Source organism: Lathyrus oleraceus, unplaced genomic scaffold (genome assembly GCF_024323335.1).
Source record: "Lathyrus oleraceus cultivar Zhongwan6 unplaced genomic scaffold, CAAS_Psat_ZW6_1.0 chrUn0732, whole genome shotgun sequence".
Classification (NCBI taxonomy): domain Eukaryota; kingdom Viridiplantae; phylum Streptophyta; class Magnoliopsida; order Fabales; family Fabaceae; genus Lathyrus; species Lathyrus oleraceus.
This window is the reverse complement of record NW_026113123.1, coordinates 8,959-31,813: the sequence shown is the minus strand read 5'-3', so window position 1 is coordinate 31,813 and position 22,855 is coordinate 8,959. Positions and strand designations below refer to the sequence as shown.

The 22,855-nt window shown below is 30.0% G+C and overlaps 1 protein-coding gene across 1 annotated transcript; it reads right to left on the bottom strand.

The window, feature by feature from the left end:
- Window positions 1-2,559: 2,559 nt before the first annotated feature.
- Window positions 2,560-3,943, bottom strand: LOC127114882 (uncharacterized). Its single transcript, XM_051046681.1, has 2 exons — window positions 3,799-3,943; window positions 2,560-3,661 (listed from the first exon to the last, which is right to left on the bottom strand). The coding sequence occupies exon 2, from the start codon at window positions 3,658-3,660 to the stop codon at window positions 2,560-2,562; it is 1,101 nt and encodes a 366-aa protein (XP_050902638.1). The 5' UTR covers window position 3,661; window positions 3,799-3,943.
- Window positions 3,944-22,855: the final 18,912 nt, after the last annotated feature.

Genomic DNA, 22,855 nt, shown 5'->3' with positions numbered 1-22,855 from the left:
TAGAATCCCGACTAGGTTAGAATGATCGGTTAATGAGTTTGATAACTCGTATTGATGAACAGATGGATGCGTTAGGAAGCTAAAATAGAGGCTTATTATATAGAGAGATGTCTATATGGATTATTCCACTAAATATTTCCCTTTTAGTCTGATAAACCCCTATCTTAGGATGATCAGACAAATGTTATTTGAAACTTGAAAGTGGAATAAGTTAGATTGCGGCGGGTTGAGTGATAACCTTGCCTATGGACCTTGTAGCATGTTATGTCATCTTACGGACTTTAATCTATGCTATGAATTATATGCTAATGTATGTTATATATTCTGATGATTGTGTTACTTGTGTGTGTGCGTGAATGATTAAGAGCTTATGGTTGGTTGATTGTATTGGTTACACAATAATATGACTAAAACTTATGAGTGAGATAAACCTAGGAGAATACTAGGTAAATGACTTAGAAAGATAACTTAAGTCATGAAATGATTTAGATAGTGATGCTTGGACGTAATCGTACCGCGGTATGTACTACGAACCAATAGTCACAGGAATGATGCATTGACATGCTTTGTATGGAACATGTGTGATTTATGTAATGAGAATGAATCATGTTATGATGTCATGAGAATTTGATATTTGGTGAGGACAATTTATTCAAAAAGTCCTATTTTGGTGAGGAGCCTTGCTCCAAAAGTCCTATTTGTTATTGAGAACTAATCACGTATTCAGAATTATTTGTGATTATGCACATACCACTTCAAAGGCTTAGGTAAATCGGTAAGTGGGGATGTGACACCAATGATTCATGCCTCAATTGGGTTTGAGCCCCAACCATGGAGGACATGGGGAAAAGGTGGACACCTAGTGGGTTAGAGACACATACGGTGAAAGATACCGTAAGTGGGTTAGAGGCCCATACGGGTGACGGTTGCTTAAACTGAGGAATAATCCTCATAGGGGACCCGATATCCACCATGAAAGTCGAATCATACGAGCATGCGTGAATCGAGCCTGACTTAGACGTAAATCCGTTTGGGGATTGATGTTTCGTGAATCCAAATAGTGATTTGTTGAGTCATGTGAACTCAAGTGACATGTTTTCATACATTGCGAACATCCCTTAGTTGCTCAAGTCCTAGTTATAATGTGTGGGTGATACACAAGTAATAAAAGGTGAATACTTGAGTTAGAAATCAGGTAGTAACCCTGTAGAGCCGAGTGGACCCATAGGATAAGGGAACTCACTAAGATTATTATCTCACCCCATCAATGTTATTGTTTTTTTAGGTGTTTTTGCGGGTTTGATTAAGAGGAGCTGCTTGATGATATTTCGACGTTGTTGTGATGTTGTGATCTTCCGTTGTGAATTTTATACAATGGTAGATATTCTACATAGATCTTAGATTTTTATTTAGGAACTTTCCATATCTTATAGCATAGGTTGTATCTTGTATCTTGATAAAGTATGTAAATGATGCCTTTAGGCTCTTATGTTGTACCAATACCAAATAATAACACTTGTATGCTATTATTCTAGATATATATTATACGGATCGTTACATCGCGGGTTGAAAAACTCAAACCCGATACCCGAACCAAAACTATACGGGTTGTTATGGGTTGGGTTGAGTATTCCCGTAAATGAATGAATTCGGATAATTTGTCTATTGGTTCGATTTGGGTCAACAGATTCGTGAGTCGACACGTACCCATGAACACCCCTATTTCTTATAAATATTGGACCTAAACTTATATGATTCATTAGTTTTTCAGACGCATTCATCATCATAATTTTTTTTAATATTATTAATTACGTTACAAAATACCATAATTATTTATAGTAAGAATTTATTATCATATATTTGTGATTGATATCTAAAAATTACTAAATATTTGTTAAATTAAAATTATAATATAGAATTGTTTTACAATGTACATATTTATTGTGTGTTAATAAGTAGTGTTTGTCTTAATTTATTTGAAATAAATTTGAAGTTATTAAATTTTTTCTTTAATTTCAAAATTTAGTGAGTAAATAAATATGGTACAGTTATTTTTAATTGAAATTAAAATTAATTCAATTATTTTAAGATAAATTATATAAAATTTTAAAATTTGTGTGAATGAACATGGGAGAGTGCACATTTTATTATCTCTATTCTAAATTTGGGGCAGAAGATTTTATGCGGGTGATTTAAGCCAAAGAAGAATGAACCTTTGTAGCCTCCATTCCTTTGGTTACGGTATCATGTACTGTATTGACAATTGCTAAAAGTCTGGAGCTAATTTTCTTGTATCATGATGCTTCAACACTTTATTATGCTTCTCTAAGATGATGAAATCATTCTAACATCAATCAGAAGAACTAACATGAATAACATTTTTCATGTTCTTGAAATCAACATGAAAAATCATGATAAAATTTTCTAAAGTAAAACATATACCTCACATTAGATTATTCCAACAAATATACAATCAATTGCAAAGTGTAAACATAAATATCAGTATAACAAAATAAGTAAATAAACATGAAAGACCAGAAAATTTTAAACCTACTAATCTCATTGAAAAGGAAGTGCAACCCAAAGAGGAGGTGGCACATGTTTGAGGAAAGAACATTCTGCATATTGATGACAAATGCTTCCATCTTTTACATTATATATTTCTACATTGAATGTTTCCCAATATTGTCCAAATGACGTATAATGTTTAGCCCTGTTAATATGATAGATAGAATCTTGTTTCAATCGACCAGAGAAACAAGAAGCTGACGCAGAAATCGAATCACAATCTCCCACGAATAAAACGTTGTCCCCGAGACTTTTAAGTTTTACTATCCGCTTGACCTTTTCCCTTTGAGCATTGAGTTGTAACTTGAACACTTCAAATTTGATCATTATCCTATCATTTAGAAGCTTTCTCACCATCCACAAGTCTCCCTCTAATGACATCACAAGATAACATTTCAAATCTTTACGAAAAGATGAATTGGAAATGCAATTTATTGTCGTTGTGATATCTCCTTTGTGTAAATAACTAAGATCGGAGGATAATAGCCTGTGATGTTTTGTCAAACCATATACTAAATCTCCGTCAAACATGACATCCATAAAGATAAAACCGTAATCGCTTATGGAAGTCCAACGGGGTTGCCCCGCATTAAAAATAGCTAGAGTCCTATGATAAATTACTGCAACTACGTAATCATTTGGGCTTGTTATAGGGTCAGCAGAAAGAGTAACCTTAGGCAATAGTCCTTCATAATAATCACTATATGTTCTGAGAGGTGGAAGAGTAATAGGAGAAACAGTCTTAAAAGGATTAAACATAGTTATGAATATATCCAAAGCAAAATATGCATGGTATTTTGTATGGATTGTTGTAATCCATCCATGGCTACATCCACAACAGTTATCATAGTAAGGAATTGGAAATTGAAATTCATATGTTGTGTTGGATGAAATGCCATACAAAGATAGGTTTGTTTTAGGGATCATAAGCATGGGTAATACATTATTTCTCAACTCTTGATTTTGATGGTTAAGCTTTGCAACTGATAGCCAATTCTTGCACACAGCACCAAACCAGATTTGATCAACCCTTTCATATAATTTATCTAAAATCAATCCAAGCGCTTCTAAATTTGCCCAATCTCGCTCCATTCTAACAGTAAAATATTATAAACAAATTAAAGAGAGTTAGACATAACTAAACCCTAAAAAACTAATGATGGTAACACGCAGAAGAAAGATTTAATCATATAATTAGTATAAAAAGAAGTGATAGTAAATATGATTTACCTCTTCAATGAGAGTGTGTTGTTCACCACTGCTAAGTTACAATAAGGATACGTGATCTTCTGAACTTTTGTGAATTCCTCCTATTTAAGCTTTTGAGCTATCAATATTTGAATGTTTCCTATGTCCCTAAAAAGAAGGAAAAGATGCAGCAATAATCACGGAACCTATACCTAAATACTAATGTTGATCTTTGAATATTAAAATAAAATAAATAAAAACCAAAAAAAGAGCGAAATAATAGTGATACGGTTGCTCAAAAATTGGAAGTCATATGTAATCAAATTTAAATGTTAAATAGATAGACTAACATTTATTTTAGAGTAAATTTTAATAATTTTAAATTTAATTAATTATATTTAAGGATTCGAATTTTATTAATTTACATGTTAGTATTCTTGTTGGGTTTTAAAAATTCAGACTTTCGGGAATATTCACGGTCATTCTTCTTCTCGTTGAATTTGTTCTTTGATTTTTCATTTTTTTTTAGAAACAAGATGAATTATAAAATAGAGTACAAATGATACTCTAACCTACATACATGTGACAAAATATTTAAGAAAATTCAGCAAAAATTTAGACCATTCATAGAAGTTACAAAGTGAAACAGAGGAGGGCAGTGTGTTCCTGCATAAATTTTTTATAGCTAGAATGCATAGAAAAATTCTTCAATGGACCTTATAGCTTGAATGCATAGAAAACTTCTGATTCAACAACCTACAAAGACCACAATCTTAAACCTTCACTATTGGGTACTTTATAGTTGCATAGAGTGCTAGAAATTGTTTTGCTAAAGGTTCTTCCCCAATCCATTTTGATTTTCAAAAAAATTAAATTCGCTATTATGGAAAATACCTATCACAACGGTTCAAAAAGGAATATCACCATGTTGGACCAACCATTGTGAGTTAAGGTGTAATTGTATGTACGATGCTTTCCACCACGATCGTGCAACCGTGATTATAAACTATGTAGCGCGCAAGCTACCACAACGATTAATTTAAACAACTATTATGATATTCCTCAAAGCAAAATATATAACAACGGTTGGTATACACAACTGTTGTGATATATACAACTGAGTTTATTATAAATTATGTGGAACTCTTATTTTTCCAATGCTCACTAAACATATATTCTTTCAATCTGATCTAAAATATTATAATATGACAAATTAAGTTATATTAGAAGAAAAACTTCACGTTCAATGTTTGACAATAGTTCTTCAACTCCTTATCCATATTTTGCTCTTTAACAGTTAGAATTTTGTTTAATGATCCTAGTTCTTCAACCTCCCCCTCATTCACCTCTAGTTCATTTTGAAAAATGTTATTTACTTTGCAAACAAAATTAGAGGTGGTAAGAGGGGTGGTTGAAGATCTACAATCACTAAATAAAGTTCTAATGATTAAAGAAGAAAATGCAGATAACAAACTAAAGAATTCTTGTCAAGAATTGAACGTGTACTTATTTTCTAATATAATTTTATCTATCATATTATAACCTTTTAATGCAATCTAAAAAGTTACATGTTTGGTAAGAGATTGGAAAAGCACTCAAACCAAATAATATATAATAAACTCATATTTTAAACAAACATTAACAACAACATTCATCAACAACAAACCATAAACAACATAGATGATACACCAAACATATCAACTCATAGAATATTTTAGAAACTTACATGTCTCATAATGACATCCACAGTGAAATAAGGATGAAGTTGAAGTTAGAACTGTAAATTGTGTCTATTTTGAATAGATGTCATTCAGAGTCTTTCACACAAGTTTGCAACGTTCACTTTGACTTCGTCCTTGTTATTGAAACAAACATCACTACCTACATAAGAAAATAAGAAGAAAGTTCAAACATGATGAAACAAGATATTGAAACATAAACAATAATAGATAATAGATCTTGAAACATAAATTATAGTGAAGACAAACTTGTAAAGTAGTCATTCGCCAAGATTTGATAAAAGAAAGGATACATTCGAGGAAGACGATTTGGATGGATAAGATTGGGGTTTCAATATAAGAGAGACGAGTGAGAGAAATGTTAGGGTTTAGTTTTGAGAGAGACGCGTGAAAGAGATGTTAGGATTTTATTTTGAGAGAGACGACTGTAATGAACTGAAAAGATAGATAATTTCGCTTATATATAAATAAGTAAGATCTTTCACCGCGGTTGGCAATACGAACTGAGTTTATTATAAATTATGTGGAATTCTTATTTTTCCAATGCTCACTAAACATATATTCTTTCAATCTGATCTAAAATATTATAATATGACAAATTAAGTTATATTAGAAGAAAAACTTCACGTTAAATGCTTGACAATAGTTCTTCAACTCCTTATCCATATTTTGCTCTTTAACAGTTAGAATTTTGTTTAATGATCCTAGTTCTTCAACCTCCCCCTCATTCACCTCTAGTTCATTTTGAAAAATGTTATTTACTTTGCAAACAAAATTAGAGGTGGTAAGAGGGGTGGTTGAAGATCTACGATCACTAAATAAAGTTCTAATGATTAAAGAAGAAAATGCAGATAACAAACTAAAGAAATCTTGTCAAGAATTGAACGTGTACTTATTTTCTAATATAACTTTATCTATCATATTATAATCTTTTAATGCAATCTAAAAAGTTACATGTTCGGTAAGAGATTGGAAAAGCAGTCAAACTAAATAATATATAATAAACTCATATTTTAAACAAACATTAACAACAACATTCATCAACAACAAACCATAAACAACATAGATGATACACCAAACATATCAACTCATAGAATATTTTAGAAACTTACATGTCTCATAATGACATCCACAGTGAAATAAGGATGAAGTTGAAGTTAGAACTTTAAATTGTGTCTATTTTGAATAAATGTCATTCAGAGTCTTTCACACAAGTTTGCAACGTTCACTTTAGCTTCGTCCTTGTTATTGAAACAAACATCACTACCTACATAAGAAAATAAGAAGAAAGTTCAAACATGATGAAACAAGATATTGAAACATAAACAATAATAGATAAACAGATATTGAAACATAAACTATAGTGAAGACGAACTTGTAAAGTAGCCATTTGCCAAGATTTGATAAAAGAAAGGATACATTCGAAGAAGACGATTTGGATGGATAAGATTGGGGTTTCAATATGAGAGAGACGAGTGAGAGAAATGTTAGGGTTTAGTTTTGAGAGAGACGCGTGAAAGAGATGTTAGGATTTTATTTTGAGAGAGACGACTGTAATGAACTGAAAAGATAGATAATTTCGCTTATATATAAATAAGTAACATCTTTCACCGCGGTTGACAATACGAACTGAGTTTATTATAAATTATGTGGAATTCTTATTTTTCCAATGCTCACTAAACATATATTCTTTCAATCTGATCTAAAATATTATAATATGACAAATTAAGTTATATTAGAAGAAAAACTTCACGTTAAATGCTTGACAATAGTTCTTCAACTCCTTATCCATATTTTGCTCTTTAACAGTTAGAATTTTGTTTCATGATCCTAGTTCTTCAACCTCCCCCTCATTCACCTCTAGTTCATTTTGAAAAATGTTATTTACTTTGCAAACAAAATTAGAGGTGGTAAGAGGGGTGGTTGAAGATCTACAATCATTAAATAAAGTTCTAATGATTAAAGAAGAAAATGCAGACAACAAACTAAAGAAATCTTGTCAAGAATTGAACGTGTACTTATTTTCTAATATAACTTTATCTATCATATTATAATCTTTTAATGCAATCTAAAAAGTTACATGTTCGGTAAGAGATTGGAAAAGCAGTCAAACTAAATAATATATAATAAACTCATATTTTAAACAAACATTAACAACAACATTCATCAACAACAAAGCATAAACAACATAGATGATACACCAAACATATCAACTCATAGAATATTTTAGAAACTTACATGTCTCATAATGACATCCACAGTAAAATAAAGATGAAGTTGAAGTTAGAACTCTAAATTGTGTCTATTTTGAATAGATGTCATTCAGAGTCTTTCACACAAGTTTGCAACGTTCACTTTAGCTTCGTCCTTGTTATTGAAACAAACATCACTACCTACATAAGAAAATAAGAAGAAAGTTCAAACATGATGAAACAAGATATTGAAACATAAACAATAATAGATAAACAGATATTGAAACATAAACTATAGTGAAGACGAACTTGTAAAGTAGCCATTTGCCAAGATTTGATAAAAGAAAGGATACATTCGAAGAAGACGATTTGGATGGATAAGATTGGGGTTTCAATATGAGAGAGACGAGTGAGAGAAATGTTAGGGTTTAGTTTTGAGAGAGACGCGTGAAAGAGATGTTAGGATTTTATTTTGAGAGAGACGACTGTAATGAACTGAAAAGATAGATAATTTCGCTTATATATAAATAAGTAACATCTTTCACCGCGGTTGACAATACGAACTGAGTTTATTATAAATTATGTGGAATTCTTATTTTTCCAATGCTCACTAAACATATATTCTTTCAATCTGATCTAAAATATTATAATATGACAAATTAAGTTATATTAGAAGAAAAACTTCACGTTAAATGCTTGACAATAGTTCTTCAACTCCTTATCCATATTTTGCTCTTTAACAGTTAGAATTTTGTTTAATGATCCTAGTTCTTCAACCTCCCCCTCATTCACCTCTAGTTCATTTTGAAAAATGTTATTTACTTTGCAAACAAAATTAGAGGTGGTAAGAGGGGTGGTTGAAGATCTACAATCATTAAATAAAGTTCTAATGATTAAAGAAGAAAATGCAGATAACAAACTAAAGAAATCTTGTCAAGAATTGAACGTGTACTTATTTTCTAATATAACTTTATCTATCATATTATAATCTTTTAATGCAATCTAAAAAGTTACATGTTCGGTAAGAGATTGGAAAAGCACTCAAACCAAATAATATATAATAAACTCATATTTTAAACAAACATTAACAACAACATTCATCAACAACAAACCATAAACAACATAGATGATACACCAAACATATCAACTCATAGAATATTTTAGAAACTTACATGTCTCATAATGACATCCACAGTGAAATAAGGATGAAGTTGAAGTTAGAACTGTAAATTGTGTCTATTTTGAATAGATGTCATTCAGAGTCTTTCACACAAGTTTGCAACGTTCACTTTGGCTTCGTCCTTGTTATTGAAACAAACATCACTACCTACATAAGAAAATAAGAAGAAAGTTCAAACATGATGAAACAAGATATTGAAACATAAACAATAATAGATAAACAGATATTGAAACATAAACTATAGTGAAGACGAACTTGTAAAGTAGCCATTTGCCAAGATTTGATAAAAGAAAGGATACATTCGAAGAAGACGATTTGGATGGATAAGATTGGGGTTTCAATATGAGAGAGACGAGTGAGAGAAATGTTAGGGTTTAGTTTTGAGAGAGACGCGTGAAAGAGATGTTAGGATTTTATTTTGAGAGAGACGACTGTAATGAACTGAAAAGATAGATAATTTCGCTTATATATAAATAAGTAACATCTTTCACCGCGGTTGACAATACGAACTGAGTTTATTATAAATTATGTGGAATTCTTATTTTTCCAATGCTCACTAAACATATATTCTTTCAATCTGATCTAAAATATTATAATATGACAAATTAAGTTATATTAGAAGAAAAACTTCACGTTAAATGCTTGACAATAGTTCTTCAACTCCTTATCCATATTTTGCTCTTTAACAGTTAGAATTTTGTTTAATGATCCTAGTTCTTCAACCTCCCCCTCATTCACCTCTAGTTCATTTTGAAAAATGTTATTTACTTTGCAAACAAAATTAGAGGTGGTAAGAGGGGTGGTTGAAGATCTACGATCACTAAATAAAGTTCTAATGATTAAAGAAGAAAATGCAGATAACAAACTAAAGAAATCTTGTCAAGAATTGAACGTGTACTTATTTTCTAATATAACTTTATCTATCATATTATAATCTTTTAATGCAATCTAAAAAGTTACATGTTCGGTAAGAGATTGGAAAAGCAGTCAAACTAAATAATATATAATAAACTCATATTTTAAACAAACATTAACAACAACATTCATCAACAACAAACCATAAACAACATAGATGATACACCAAACATATCAACTCATAGAATATTTTAGAAACTTACATGTCTCATAATGACATCCACAGTGAAATAAGGATGAAGTTGAAGTTAGAACTTTAAATTGTGTCTATTTTGAATAGATGTCATTCAGAGTCTTTCACACAAGTTTGCAACGTTCACTTTAGCTTCGTCCTTGTTATTGAAACAAACATCACTACCTACATAAGAAAATAAGAAGAAAGTTCAAACATGATGAAACAAGATATTGAAACATAAACAATAATAGATAAACAGATATTGAAACATAAACTATAGTGAAGACGAACTTGTAAAGTAGCCATTTGCCAAGATTTGATAAAAGAAAGGATACATTCGAAGAAGACGATTTGGATGGATAAGATTGGGGTTTCAATATGAGAGAGACGAGTGAGAGAAATGTTAGGGTTTAGTTTTGAGAGAGACGCGTGAAAGAGATGTTAGGATTTTATTTTGAGAGAGACGACTGTAATGAACTGAAAAGATAGATAATTTCGCTTATATATAAATAAGTAACATCTTTCACCGCGGTTGACAATACGAACTGAGTTTATTATAAATTATGTGGAATTCTTATTTTTCCAATGCTCACTAAACATATATTCTTTCAATCTGATCTAAAATATTATAATATGACAAATTAAGTTATATTAGAAGAAAAACTTCACGTTAAATGCTTGACAATAGTTCTTCAACTCCTTATCCATATTTTGCTCTTTAACAGTTAGAATTTTGTTTAATGATCCTAGTTCTTCAACCTCCCCCTCATTCACCTCTAGTTCATTTTGAAAAATGTTATTTACTTTGCAAACAAAATTAGAGGTGGTAAGAGGGGTGGTTGAAGATCTACAATCATTAAATAAAGTTCTAATGATTAAAGAAGAAAATGCAGATAACAAACTAAAGAAATCTTGTCAAGAATTGAACGTGTACTTATTTTCTAATATAACTTTATCTATCATATTATAATCTTTTAATGCAATCTAAAAAGTTACATGTTCGGTAAGAGATTGGAAAAGCACTCAAACCAAATAATATATAATAAACTCATATTTTAAACAAACATTAACAACAACATTCATCAACAACAAACCATAAACAACATAGATGATACACCAAACATATCAACTCATAGAATATTTTAGAAACTTACATGTCTCATAATGACATCCACAGTGAAATAAGGATGAAGTTGAAGTTAGAACTGTAAATTGTGTCTATTTTGAATAGATGTCATTCAGAGTCTTTCACACAAGTTTGCAACGTTCACTTTGGCTTCGTCCTTGTTATTGAAACAAACATCACTACCTACATAAGAAAATAAGAAGAAAGTTCAAACATGATGAAACAAGATATTGAAACATAAACAATAATAGATAAACAGATATTGAAACATAAACTATAGTGAAGACGAACTTGTAAAGTAGCCATTTGCCAAGATTTGATAAAAGAAAGGATACATTCGAAGAAGACGATTTGGATGGATAAGATTGGGGTTTCAATATGAGAGAGACGAGTGAGAGAAATGTTAGGGTTTAGTTTTGAGAGAGACGCGTGAAAGAGATGTTAGGATTTTATTTTGAGAGAGACGACTGTAATGAACTGAAAAGATAGATAATTTCGCTTATATATAAATAAGTAACATCTTTCACCGCGGTTGACAATACGAACTGAGTTTATTATAAATTATGTGGAATTCTTATTTTTCCAATGCTCACTAAACATATATTCTTTCAATCTGATCTAAAATATTATAATATGACAAATTAAGTTATATTAGAAGAAAAACTTCACGTTAAATGCTTGACAATAGTTCTTCAACTCCTTATCCATATTTTGCTCTTTAACAGTTAGAATTTTGTTTAATGATCCTAGTTCTTCAACCTCCCCCTCATTCACCTCTAGTTCATTTTGAAAAATGTTATTTACTTTGCAAACAAAATTAGAGGTGGTAAGAGGGGTGGTTGAAGATCTACAATCATTAAATAAAGTTCTAATGATTAAAGAAGAAAATGCAGATAACAAACTAAAGAAATCTTGTCAAGAATTGAACGTGTACTTATTTTCTAATATAACTTTATCTATCATATTATAATCTTTTAATGCAATCTAAAAAGTTACATGTTCGGTAAGAGATTGGAAAAGCACTCAAACCAAATAATATATAATAAACTCATATTTTAAACAAACATTAACAACAACATTCATCAACAACAAACCATAAACAACATAGATGATACACCAAACATATCAACTCATAGAATATTTTAGAAACTTACATGTCTCATAATGACATCCACAGTGAAATAAGGATGAAGTTGAAGTTAGAACTGTAAATTGTGTCTATTTTGAATAGATGTCATTCAGAGTCTTTCACACAAGTTTGCAACGTTCACTTTGGCTTCGTCCTTGTTATTGAAACAAACATCACTACCTACATAAGAAAATAAGAAGAAAGTTCAAACATGATGAAACAAGATATTGAAACATAAACAATAATAGATAAACAGATATTGAAACATAAACTATAGTGAAGACGAACTTGTAAAGTAGCCATTTGCCAAGATTTGATAAAAGAAAGGATACATTCGAAGAAGACGATTTGGATGGATAAGATTGGGGTTTCAATATGAGAGAGACGAGTGAGAGAAATGTTAGGGTTTAGTTTTGAGAGAGACGCGTGAAAGAGATGTTAGGATTTTATTTTGAGAGAGACGACTGTAATGAACTGAAAAGATAGATAATTTCGCTTATATATAAATAAGTAACATCTTTCACCGCGGTTGACAATACGAACTGAGTTTATTATAAATTATGTGGAATTCTTATTTTTCCAATGCTCACTAAACATATATTCTTTCAATCTGATCTAAAATATTATAATATGACAAATTAAGTTATATTAGAAGAAAAACTTCACGTTAAATGCTTGACAATAGTTCTTCAACTCCTTATCCATATTTTGCTCTTTAACAGTTAGAATTTTGTTTAATGATCCTAGTTCTTCAACCTCCCCCTCATTCACCTCTAGTTCATTTTGAAAAATGTTATTTACTTTGCAAACAAAATTAGAGGTGGTAAGAGGGGTGGTTGAAGATCTACGATCATTAAATAAAGTTCTAATGATTAAAGAAGAAAATGCAGATAACAAACTAAAGAAATCTTGTCAAGAATTGAACGTGTACTTATTTTCTAATATAATTTTATCTATCATATTATAATCTTTTAATGCAATCTAAAAAGTTACATGTTTGGTAAGAGATTGGAAAAGCACTCAAACCAAATAATATATAATAAACTCATATTTAAACAAACATTAACAACAACATTCATCAACAACAAACCATAAACAACATAGATGATACACCAAACATATCAACTCATAGAATATTTTAGAAACTTACATGTCTCATAATGACATCCACAGTGAAATAAGGATGAAGTTGAAGTTAGAACTGTAAATTGTGTCTATTTTGAATAGATGTCATTCAGAGTCTTTCACACAAGTTTGCAACGTTCACTTTGGCTTCGTCCTTGTTATTGAAACAAACATCACTACCTACATAAGAAAATAAGAAGAAAGTTCAAACATGATGAAACAAGATATTGAAACATAAACAATAATAGATAAACAGATATTGAAACATAAACTATAGTGAAGACGAACTTGTAAAGTAGCCATTTGCCAAGATTTGATAAAAGAAAGGATACATTCGAAGAAGACGATTTGGATGGATAAGATTGGGGTTTCAATATGAGAGAGACGAGTGAGAGAAATGTTAGGGTTTAGTTTTGAGAGAGACGCGTGAAAGAGATGTTAGGATTTTATTTTGAGAGAGACGACTGTAATGAACTGAAAAGATAGATAATTTCGCTTATATATAAATAAGTAAGATCTTTCACCGCGGTTGGCAATACGAACTGAGTTTATTATAAATTATGTGGAATTCTTATTTTTCCAATGCTCACTAAACATATATTCTTTCAATCTGATCTAAAATATTATAATATGACAAATTAAGTTATATTAGAAGAAAAACTTCACGTTAAATGCTTGACAATAGTTCTTCAACTCCTTATCCATATTTTGCTCTTTAATAGTTAGAATTTTGTTTAATGATCCTAGTTCTTCAACCTCCCCCTCATTCACCTCTAGTTCATTTTGAAAAATGTTATTTACTTTGCAAACAAAATTAGAGGTGGTAAGAGGGGTGGTTGAAGATCTACGATCATTAAATAAAGTTCTAATGATTAAAGAAGAAAATGCAGATAACAAACTAAAGAAATCTTGTCAAGAATTGAACGTGTACTTATTTTCTAATATAATTTTATCTATCATATTATAATCTTTTAATGCAATCTAAAAAGTTACATGTTCGGTAAGAGATTGGAAAAGCACTCAAACCAAATAATATATAATAAACTCATATTTTAAACAAACATTAACAACAACATTCATCAACAACAAACCATAAACAACATAGATGATACACCAAACATATCAACTCATAGAATATTTTAGAAACTTACATGTCTCATAATGACATCCACAGTGAAATAAGGATGAAGTTGAAGTTAGAACTGTAAATTGTGTCTATTTTGAATAGATGTCATTCAGAGTCTTTCACACAAGTTTGCAACGTTCACTTTGCTTCGTCCTTGTTATTGAAACAAACATCACTACCTACATAAGAAAATAAGAAGAAAGTTCAAACATGATGAAACAAGATATTGAAACATAAACAATAATAGATAAACAGATATTGAAACATAAACTATAGTGAAGACGAACTTGTAAAGTAGCCATTTGCCAAGATTTGATAAAAGAAAGGATACATTCGAAGAAGACGATTTGGATGGATAAGATTGGGGTTTCAATATGAGAGAGACGAGTGAGAGAAATGTTAGGGTTTAGTTTTGAGAGAGACGCGTGAAAGAGATGTTAGGATTTTATTTTGAGAGAGACGACTGTAATGAACTGAAAAGATAGATAATTTCGCTTATATATAAATAAGTAAGATCTTTCACCGCGGTTGACAATACGAACTGAGTTTATTATAAATTATGTGGAATTCTTATTTTTCCAATGCTCACTAAACATATATTCTTTCAATCTGATCTAAAATATTATAATATGACAAATTAAGTTATATTAGAAGAAAAACTTCACGTTAAATGCTTGACAATAGTTCTTCAACTCCTTATCCATATTTTGCTCTTTAACAGTTAGAATTTTGTTTAATGATCCTAGTTCTTCAACCTCCCCCTCATTCACCTCTAGTTCATTTTGAAAAATGTTATTTACTTTGCAAACAAAATTAGAGGTGGTAAGAGGGGTGGTTGAAGATCTACGATCACTAAATAAAGTTCTAATGATTAAAGAAGAAAATGCAGATAACAAACTAAAGAAATCTTGTCAAGAATTGAACGTGTACTTATTTTCTAATATAACTTTATCTATCATATTATAATCTTTTAATGCAATCTAAAAAGTTACATGTTCGGTAAGAGATTGGAAAAGCAGTCAAACTAAATAATATATAATAAACTCATATTTTAAACAAACATTAACAACAACATTCATCAACAACAAACCATAAACAACATAGATGATACACCAAACATATCAACTCATAGAATATTTTAGAAACTTACATGTCTCATAATGACATCCACAGTGAAATAAGGATGAAGTTGAAGTTAGAACTTTAAATTGTGTCTATTTTGAATAGATGTCATTCAGAGTCTTTCACACAAGTTTGCAACGTTCACTTTAGCTTCGTCCTTGTTATTGAAACAAACATCACTACCTACATAAGAAAATAAGAAGAAAGTTCAAACATGATGAAACAAGATATTGAAACATAAACAATAATAGATAAACAGATATTGAAACATAAACTATAGTGAAGACGAACTTGTAAAGTAGCCATTTGCCAAGATTTGATAAAAGAAAGGATACATTCGAAGAAGACGATTTGGATGGATAAGATTGGGGTTTCAATATGAGAGAGACGAGTGAGAGAAATGTTAGGGTTTAGTTTTGAGAGAGACGCGTGAAAGAGATGTTAGGATTTTATTTTGAGAGAGACGACTGTAATGAACTGAAAAGATAGATAATTTCGCTTATATATAAATAAGTAACATCTTTCACCGCGGTTGACAATACGAACTGAGTTTATTATAAATTATGTGGAATTCTTATTTTTCCAATGCTCACTAAACATATATTCTTTCAATCTGATCTAAAATATTATAATATGACAAATTAAGTTATATTAGAAGAAAAACTTCACGTTAAATGCTTGACAATAGTTCTTCAACTCCTTATCCATATTTTGCTCTTTAACAGTTAGAATTTTGTTTAATGATCCTAGTTCTTCAACCTCCCCCTCATTCACCTCTAGTTCATTTTGAAAAATGTTATTTACTTTGCAAACAAAATTAGAGGTGGTAAGAGGGGTGGTTGAAGATCTACGATCACTAAATAAAGTTCTAATGATTAAAGAAGAAAATGCAGATAACAAACTAAAGAAATCTTGTCAAGAATTGAACGTGTACTTATTTTCTAATATAACTTTATCTATCATATTATAATCTTTTAATGCAATCTAAAAAGTTACATGTTCGGTAAGAGATTGGAAAAGCACTCAAACCAAATAATATATAATAAACTCATATTTTAAACAAACATTAACAACAACATTCATCAACAACAAACCATAAACAACATAGATGATACACCAAACATATCAACTCATAGAATATTTTAGAAACTTACATGTCTCATAATGACATCCACAGTGAAATAAGGATGAAGTTGAAGTTAGAACTGTAAATTGTGTCTATTTTGAATAGATGTCATTCAGAGTCTTTCACACAAGTTTGCAACGTTCACTTTGGCTTCGTCCTTGTTATTGAAACAAACATCACTACCTACATAAGAAAATAAGAAGAAAGTTCAAACATGATGAAACAAGATATTGAAACATAAACAATAATAGATAAACAGATATTGAAACATAAACTATAGTGAAGACGAACTTGTAAAGTAGCCATTTGCCAAAATTTGATAAAGAAAGGATACATTCGAGGAAGACGATTTGGATGGATAAGATTGGGGTTTCAATATGAGAGAGACGAGTGAGAGAAATGTTAGGGTTTAGTTTTGAGAGAGACGCGTGAAAGAGATGTTAGGATTTTATTTTGAGAGAGACGACTGTAATGAACTGAAAAGATAGATAATTTCGCTTATATATAAATAAGTAAGATCTTTCACCGTGGTTGGCAATACGAACTGAGTTTATTATAAATTATGTGGAATTCTTATTTTTCCAATGCTCACTAAACATATATTATTTCAATCTGATCTAAAATATTATAATATGACAAATTAAGTTATATTAGAAGAAAAACTTCACGTTAAATGCTTGACAATAGTTCTTCAACTCCTTATCCATATTTTGCTCTTTAATAGTTAGAATTTTGTTTAATGATCCTAGTTCTTCAACCTCCCCCTCATTCACCTCTAGTTCATTTTGAAAAATGTTATTTACTTTGCAAACAAAATTAGAGGTGGTAAGAGGGGTGGTTGAAGATCTACGATCACTAAATAAAGTTCTAATGATTAAAGAAGAAAATGCAGATAACAAACTAAAGAAATCTTGTCAAGAATTGAACGTGTACTTATTTTCTAATATAACTTTATCTATCATATTATAATCTTTTAATGCAATCTAAAAAGTTACATGTTCGGTAAGAGATTGGAAAAGCACTCAAACCAAATAATATATAATAAACTCATATTTTAAACAAACATTAACAACAACATTCATCAACAACAAACCATAAACAACATAGATGATACACCAAACATATCAACTCATAGAATATTTTAGAAACTTACATGTCTCATAATGACATCCACAGTGAAATAAGGATGAAGTTGAAGTTAGAACTGTAAATTGTGTCTATTTTGAATAGATGTCATTCAGAGTCTTTCACACAAGTTTGCAACGTTCACTTTGGCTTCGTCCTTGTTATTGAAACAAACATCACTACCTACATAAGAAAATAAGAAGAAAGTTCAAACATGATGAAACAAGATATTGAAACATAAACAATAATAGATAAACAGATATTGAAACATAAACTATAGTGAAGACGAACTTGTAAAGTAGCCATTTGCCAAGATTTGATAAAAGAAAGGATACATTCGAAGAAGACGATTTGGATGGATAAGATTGGGGTTTCAATATGAGAGAGACGAGTGAGAGAAATGTTAGGGTTTAGTTTTGAGAGAGACGCGTGAAAGAGATGTTAGGATTTTATTTTGAGAGAGACGACTGTAATGAACTGAAAAATAGATAATTTCGCTTATATATAAATAAGTAACATCTTTCACCGCGGTTGACAATACGAACTGAGTTTATTATAAATTATGTGGAATTCTTATTTTTCCAATGCTCACTAAACATATATTCTTTCAATCTGATCTAAAATATTATAATATGACAAATTAAGTTATATTAGAAGAAAAACTTCACGTTAAATGCTTGACAATAGTTCTTCAACTCCTTATCCATATTTTGCTCTTTAACAGTTAGAATTTTGTTTAATGATCCTAGTTCTTCAACCTCCCCCTCATTCACCTCTAGTTCATTTTGAAAAATGTTATTTACTTTGCAAACAAAATTAGAGGTGGTAAGAGGGGTGGTTGAAGATCTACGATCACTAAATAAAGTTCTAATGATTAAAGAAGAAAATGCAGATAACAAACTAAAGAAATCTTGTCAAGAATTGAACGTGTACTTATTTTCTAATATAACTTTATCTATCATATTATAATCTTTTAATGCAATCTAAAAAGTTACATGTTCGGTAAGAGATTGGAAAAGCAGTCAAACTAAATAATATATAATAAACTCATATTTTAAACAAACATTAACAACAACATTCATCAACAACAAACCATAAACAACATAGATGATACACCAAACATATCAACTCATAGAATATTTTAGAAACTTACATGTCTCATAATGACATCCACAGTGAAATAAGGATGAAGTTGAAGTTAGAACTCTAAATTGTGTCTATTTTGAATAGATGTCATTCAGAGTCTTTCACACAAGTTTGCAACGTTCACTTTGACTTCGTCCTTGTTATTGAAACAAACATCACTACCTACATAAGAAAATAAGAAGAAAGTTCAAACATGATGAAACAAGATATTGAAACATAAACAATAATAGATAAACAGATATTGAAACATAAACTATAGTGAAGACAAACTTGTAAAGTAGTCATTTGCCAAGATTTGATAAAAGAAAGGATACATTCGAAGAAGACGATTTGGATGGATAAGATTGGGGTTTCAATATGAGAGAGACGAGTGAGAGAAATGTTAGGGTTTAGTTTTGAGAGAGACGCGTGAAAGAGATGTTAGGATTTTATTTTGAGAGAGACGACTGTAATGAACTGAAAAGATAGATAATTTCGCTTATATATAAATAAGTAACATCTTTCACCGCGGTTGACAATACGAACTGAGTTTATTATAAATTATGTGGAATTCTTATTTTTCCAATGCTCACTAAACATATATTCTTTCAATCTGATCTAAAATATTATAATATGACAAATTAAGTTATATTAGAAGAAAAACTTCACGTTCAATGTTTGACAATAGTTCTTCAACTCCTTATCCATATTTTGCTCTTTAACAGTTAGAATTTTGTTTAATGATCCTAGTTCTTCAACCTCCCCCTCATTCAACTCTAGTTCATTTTGAAAAATGTTATTTACTTTGCAAACAAAATTAGAGGTGGTAAGAGGGGTGGTTGAAGATCTACAATCATTAAATAAAGTTCTAATGATTAAAGAAGAAAATGCAGATAACAAACTAAAGAATTCTTGTCAAGAATTGAACGTGTACTTATTTTCTAATATAATTTTATCTATCATATTATAATCTTTTAATGCAATCTAAAAAGTTACATGTTCGGTAAGAGATTGGAAAAACACTCAAACCAAATAATATATAATAAACTCATATTTTAAACAAACATTAACAACAACATTCATCAACAACAAACCATAAACAACATAGATGATACACCAAACATATCAACTCATAGAATATTTTAGAAACTTACATGTCTCATAATGACATCCACAGTGAAATAAGGACGAAGTTGAAGTTAGAACTTTAAATTGTGTCTATTTTGAATAGATGTCATTCAGAGTCTTTCACACAAGTTTGCAACGTTCACTTTAGCTTCGTCCTTGTTATTGAAACAAACATCACTACCTACATAAGAAAATAAGAAGAAAGTTCAAACATGATGAAACAAGATATTGAAACATAAACAATAATAGATAAACAGATATTGAAACATAAACTATAGTGAAGACGAACTTGTAAAGTAGCCATTTGCCAAGATTTGATAAAAGAAAGGATACATTCGAAGAAGACGATTTGGATGGATAAGATTGGGGTTTCAATATGAGAGAGACGAGTGAGAGAAATGTTAGGGTTTAGTTTTGAGAGAGACGCGTGAAAGAGATGTTAGGATTTTATTTTGAGAGAGACGACTGTAATGAACTGAAAAGATAGATAATTTCGCTTATATATAAATAAGTAAGATCTTTCACCGCGGTTGATAATACGAACTGAGTTTATTATAAATTATGTGGAATTCTTATTTTTCCAATGCTCACTAAACATATATTCTTTCAATCTGATCTAAAATATTATAATATGACAAATTAAGTTATATTAGAAGAAAAACTTCACGTTAAATGCTTGACAACAGTTCTTCAACTCCTTATCCATATTTTGCTCTTTAACAGTTAGAATTTTGTTTAATGATCCTAGTTCTTCAACCTCCCCCTCATTCACCTCTAGTTCATTTTGAAAAATGTTATTTACTTTGCAAACAAAATTAGAGGTGGTAAGAGGGGTGGTTGAAGATCTACAATCATTAAATAAAGTTCTAATGATTAAAGAAGAAAATGCAGATAACAAACTAAAGAAATCTTGTCAAGAATTGAACGTGTACTTATTTTCTAATATAACTTTATCTATCATATTATAATCTTTTAATGCAATCTAAAAAGTTACATGTTCGGTAAGAGATTGGAAAAGCAGTCAAAATAAATAATATATAATAAAAATCATATTTTAAACAAACATTAACAACAACATTCATCAACAACAAACCATAAACAACATAGATGATACACCAAACATATCAACTCATAGAATATTTTAGAAACTTACATGTCTCATAATGACATCCACAGTGAAATAAGGATGAATTTGAAGTTAGAACTTTAAATTGTGTCTATTTTGAATAGATGTCATTCAGAGTCTTTCACAAAAGTTTGCAACGTTCACTTTAGCTTCGTCCTTGTTATTGAAACAAACATCACTACCTATAAGAAAATAAGACGAAAGTTCAAACATGATGAAACAAGATATTGAAACATAAACAATAATACATAAACAGATATTGAAACATAAACTATAGTGAAGACGAACTTGTAAAGTAGCCATTTGCCAAGATTTGATAAAAGAAAGGATACATTCGAAGAAGACGATTTGGATGGATAAGATTGGGGTTTCAATATGAGAGAGACGAGTGAGAGAAATGTTAGGGTTTAGTTTGGAGAGAGACGCGTGAAAGAGATGTTAGGATTTTATTTTGAGAGAGACGACTGTAATGAACTGAAAAGATAGATAATTTTGCTTATATATAAATAAGTAACATCTTTCACCTCGGTTGACAATACGAACTGAGTTTATTATAAATTATGTGGAATTCTTCTTTTTCCAATGCTCACTAAACATATATTCTTTCAATCTGATCTAAAATACTATAATATGACAAATTAAATTATATTAGAAGAAAAACTTCACGTTCAATGTTTGACAATAGTTCTTCAACTCCTTATCCATATTTTGCTCTTTAACAGTTAGAATTTTGTTTAATGATCCTAGTTCTTCAACCTCCCCCTCATTCACCTCTAGTTCATTTTGAAAAATGTTATTTACTTTGCAAACAAAATTAGAGGTGGTAAGAGGGGTGGTTGAAGATCTACAATCACTAAATAAAGTTCTAATGTTTAAAGAAGAAAATGCAGATAACAAACTAAAGAATTCTTGTCAAGAATTGAACGTGTACTTATTTTCTAATATAATTTATCTATCATATTATAATCTTTTAATGCAATCTAAAAAGTTACATGTTCGGTAAGAGATTGGAAAAGCAGTCAAACCAATAATATATAATAAACTCATATTTTAAACAAACATTAACAACAACATTCATCAACAACAAACCATAAATAACATAGATGATACATCAAACATATCAACTCATAGAAAATTTAGAAACTTACATGTCTCATAATGACATCCACAGTGAAATAAGGATGAAGTTGAAGTTAGAACTGTAAATTGTGTCTATTTTGAATAGATGTCATTCAGAGTCTTTCACACAAGTTTGCAACGTTCACTTTGGCTTCGTCCTTGTTATTGAAACAAACATCACTACCTACATAAGAAAATAAGAAGAAAGTTCAAACATGATGGAACAAGATATTGAAACATAAACAATAATAGATAAACAAATATTGAAACATAAACTATAGTGAAGACGAACTTGTAAAGTAGCCATTTGCCAAGATTTAATAAAAGAAAGGATACATTCGAAGAAGACGATTTGGATGGATAAGATTGGGTTTCAATATGAGAGAGACGAGTGAGAGAAATGTTAGGGTTTAGTTTTGAGAGAGACGCGTGAAAGAGATGTTAGGATTTTATTTTGAGAGAGACGACTGTAATGAACTGAAAAGATAGATAATTTCGCTTATATATAAATAAGTAACATC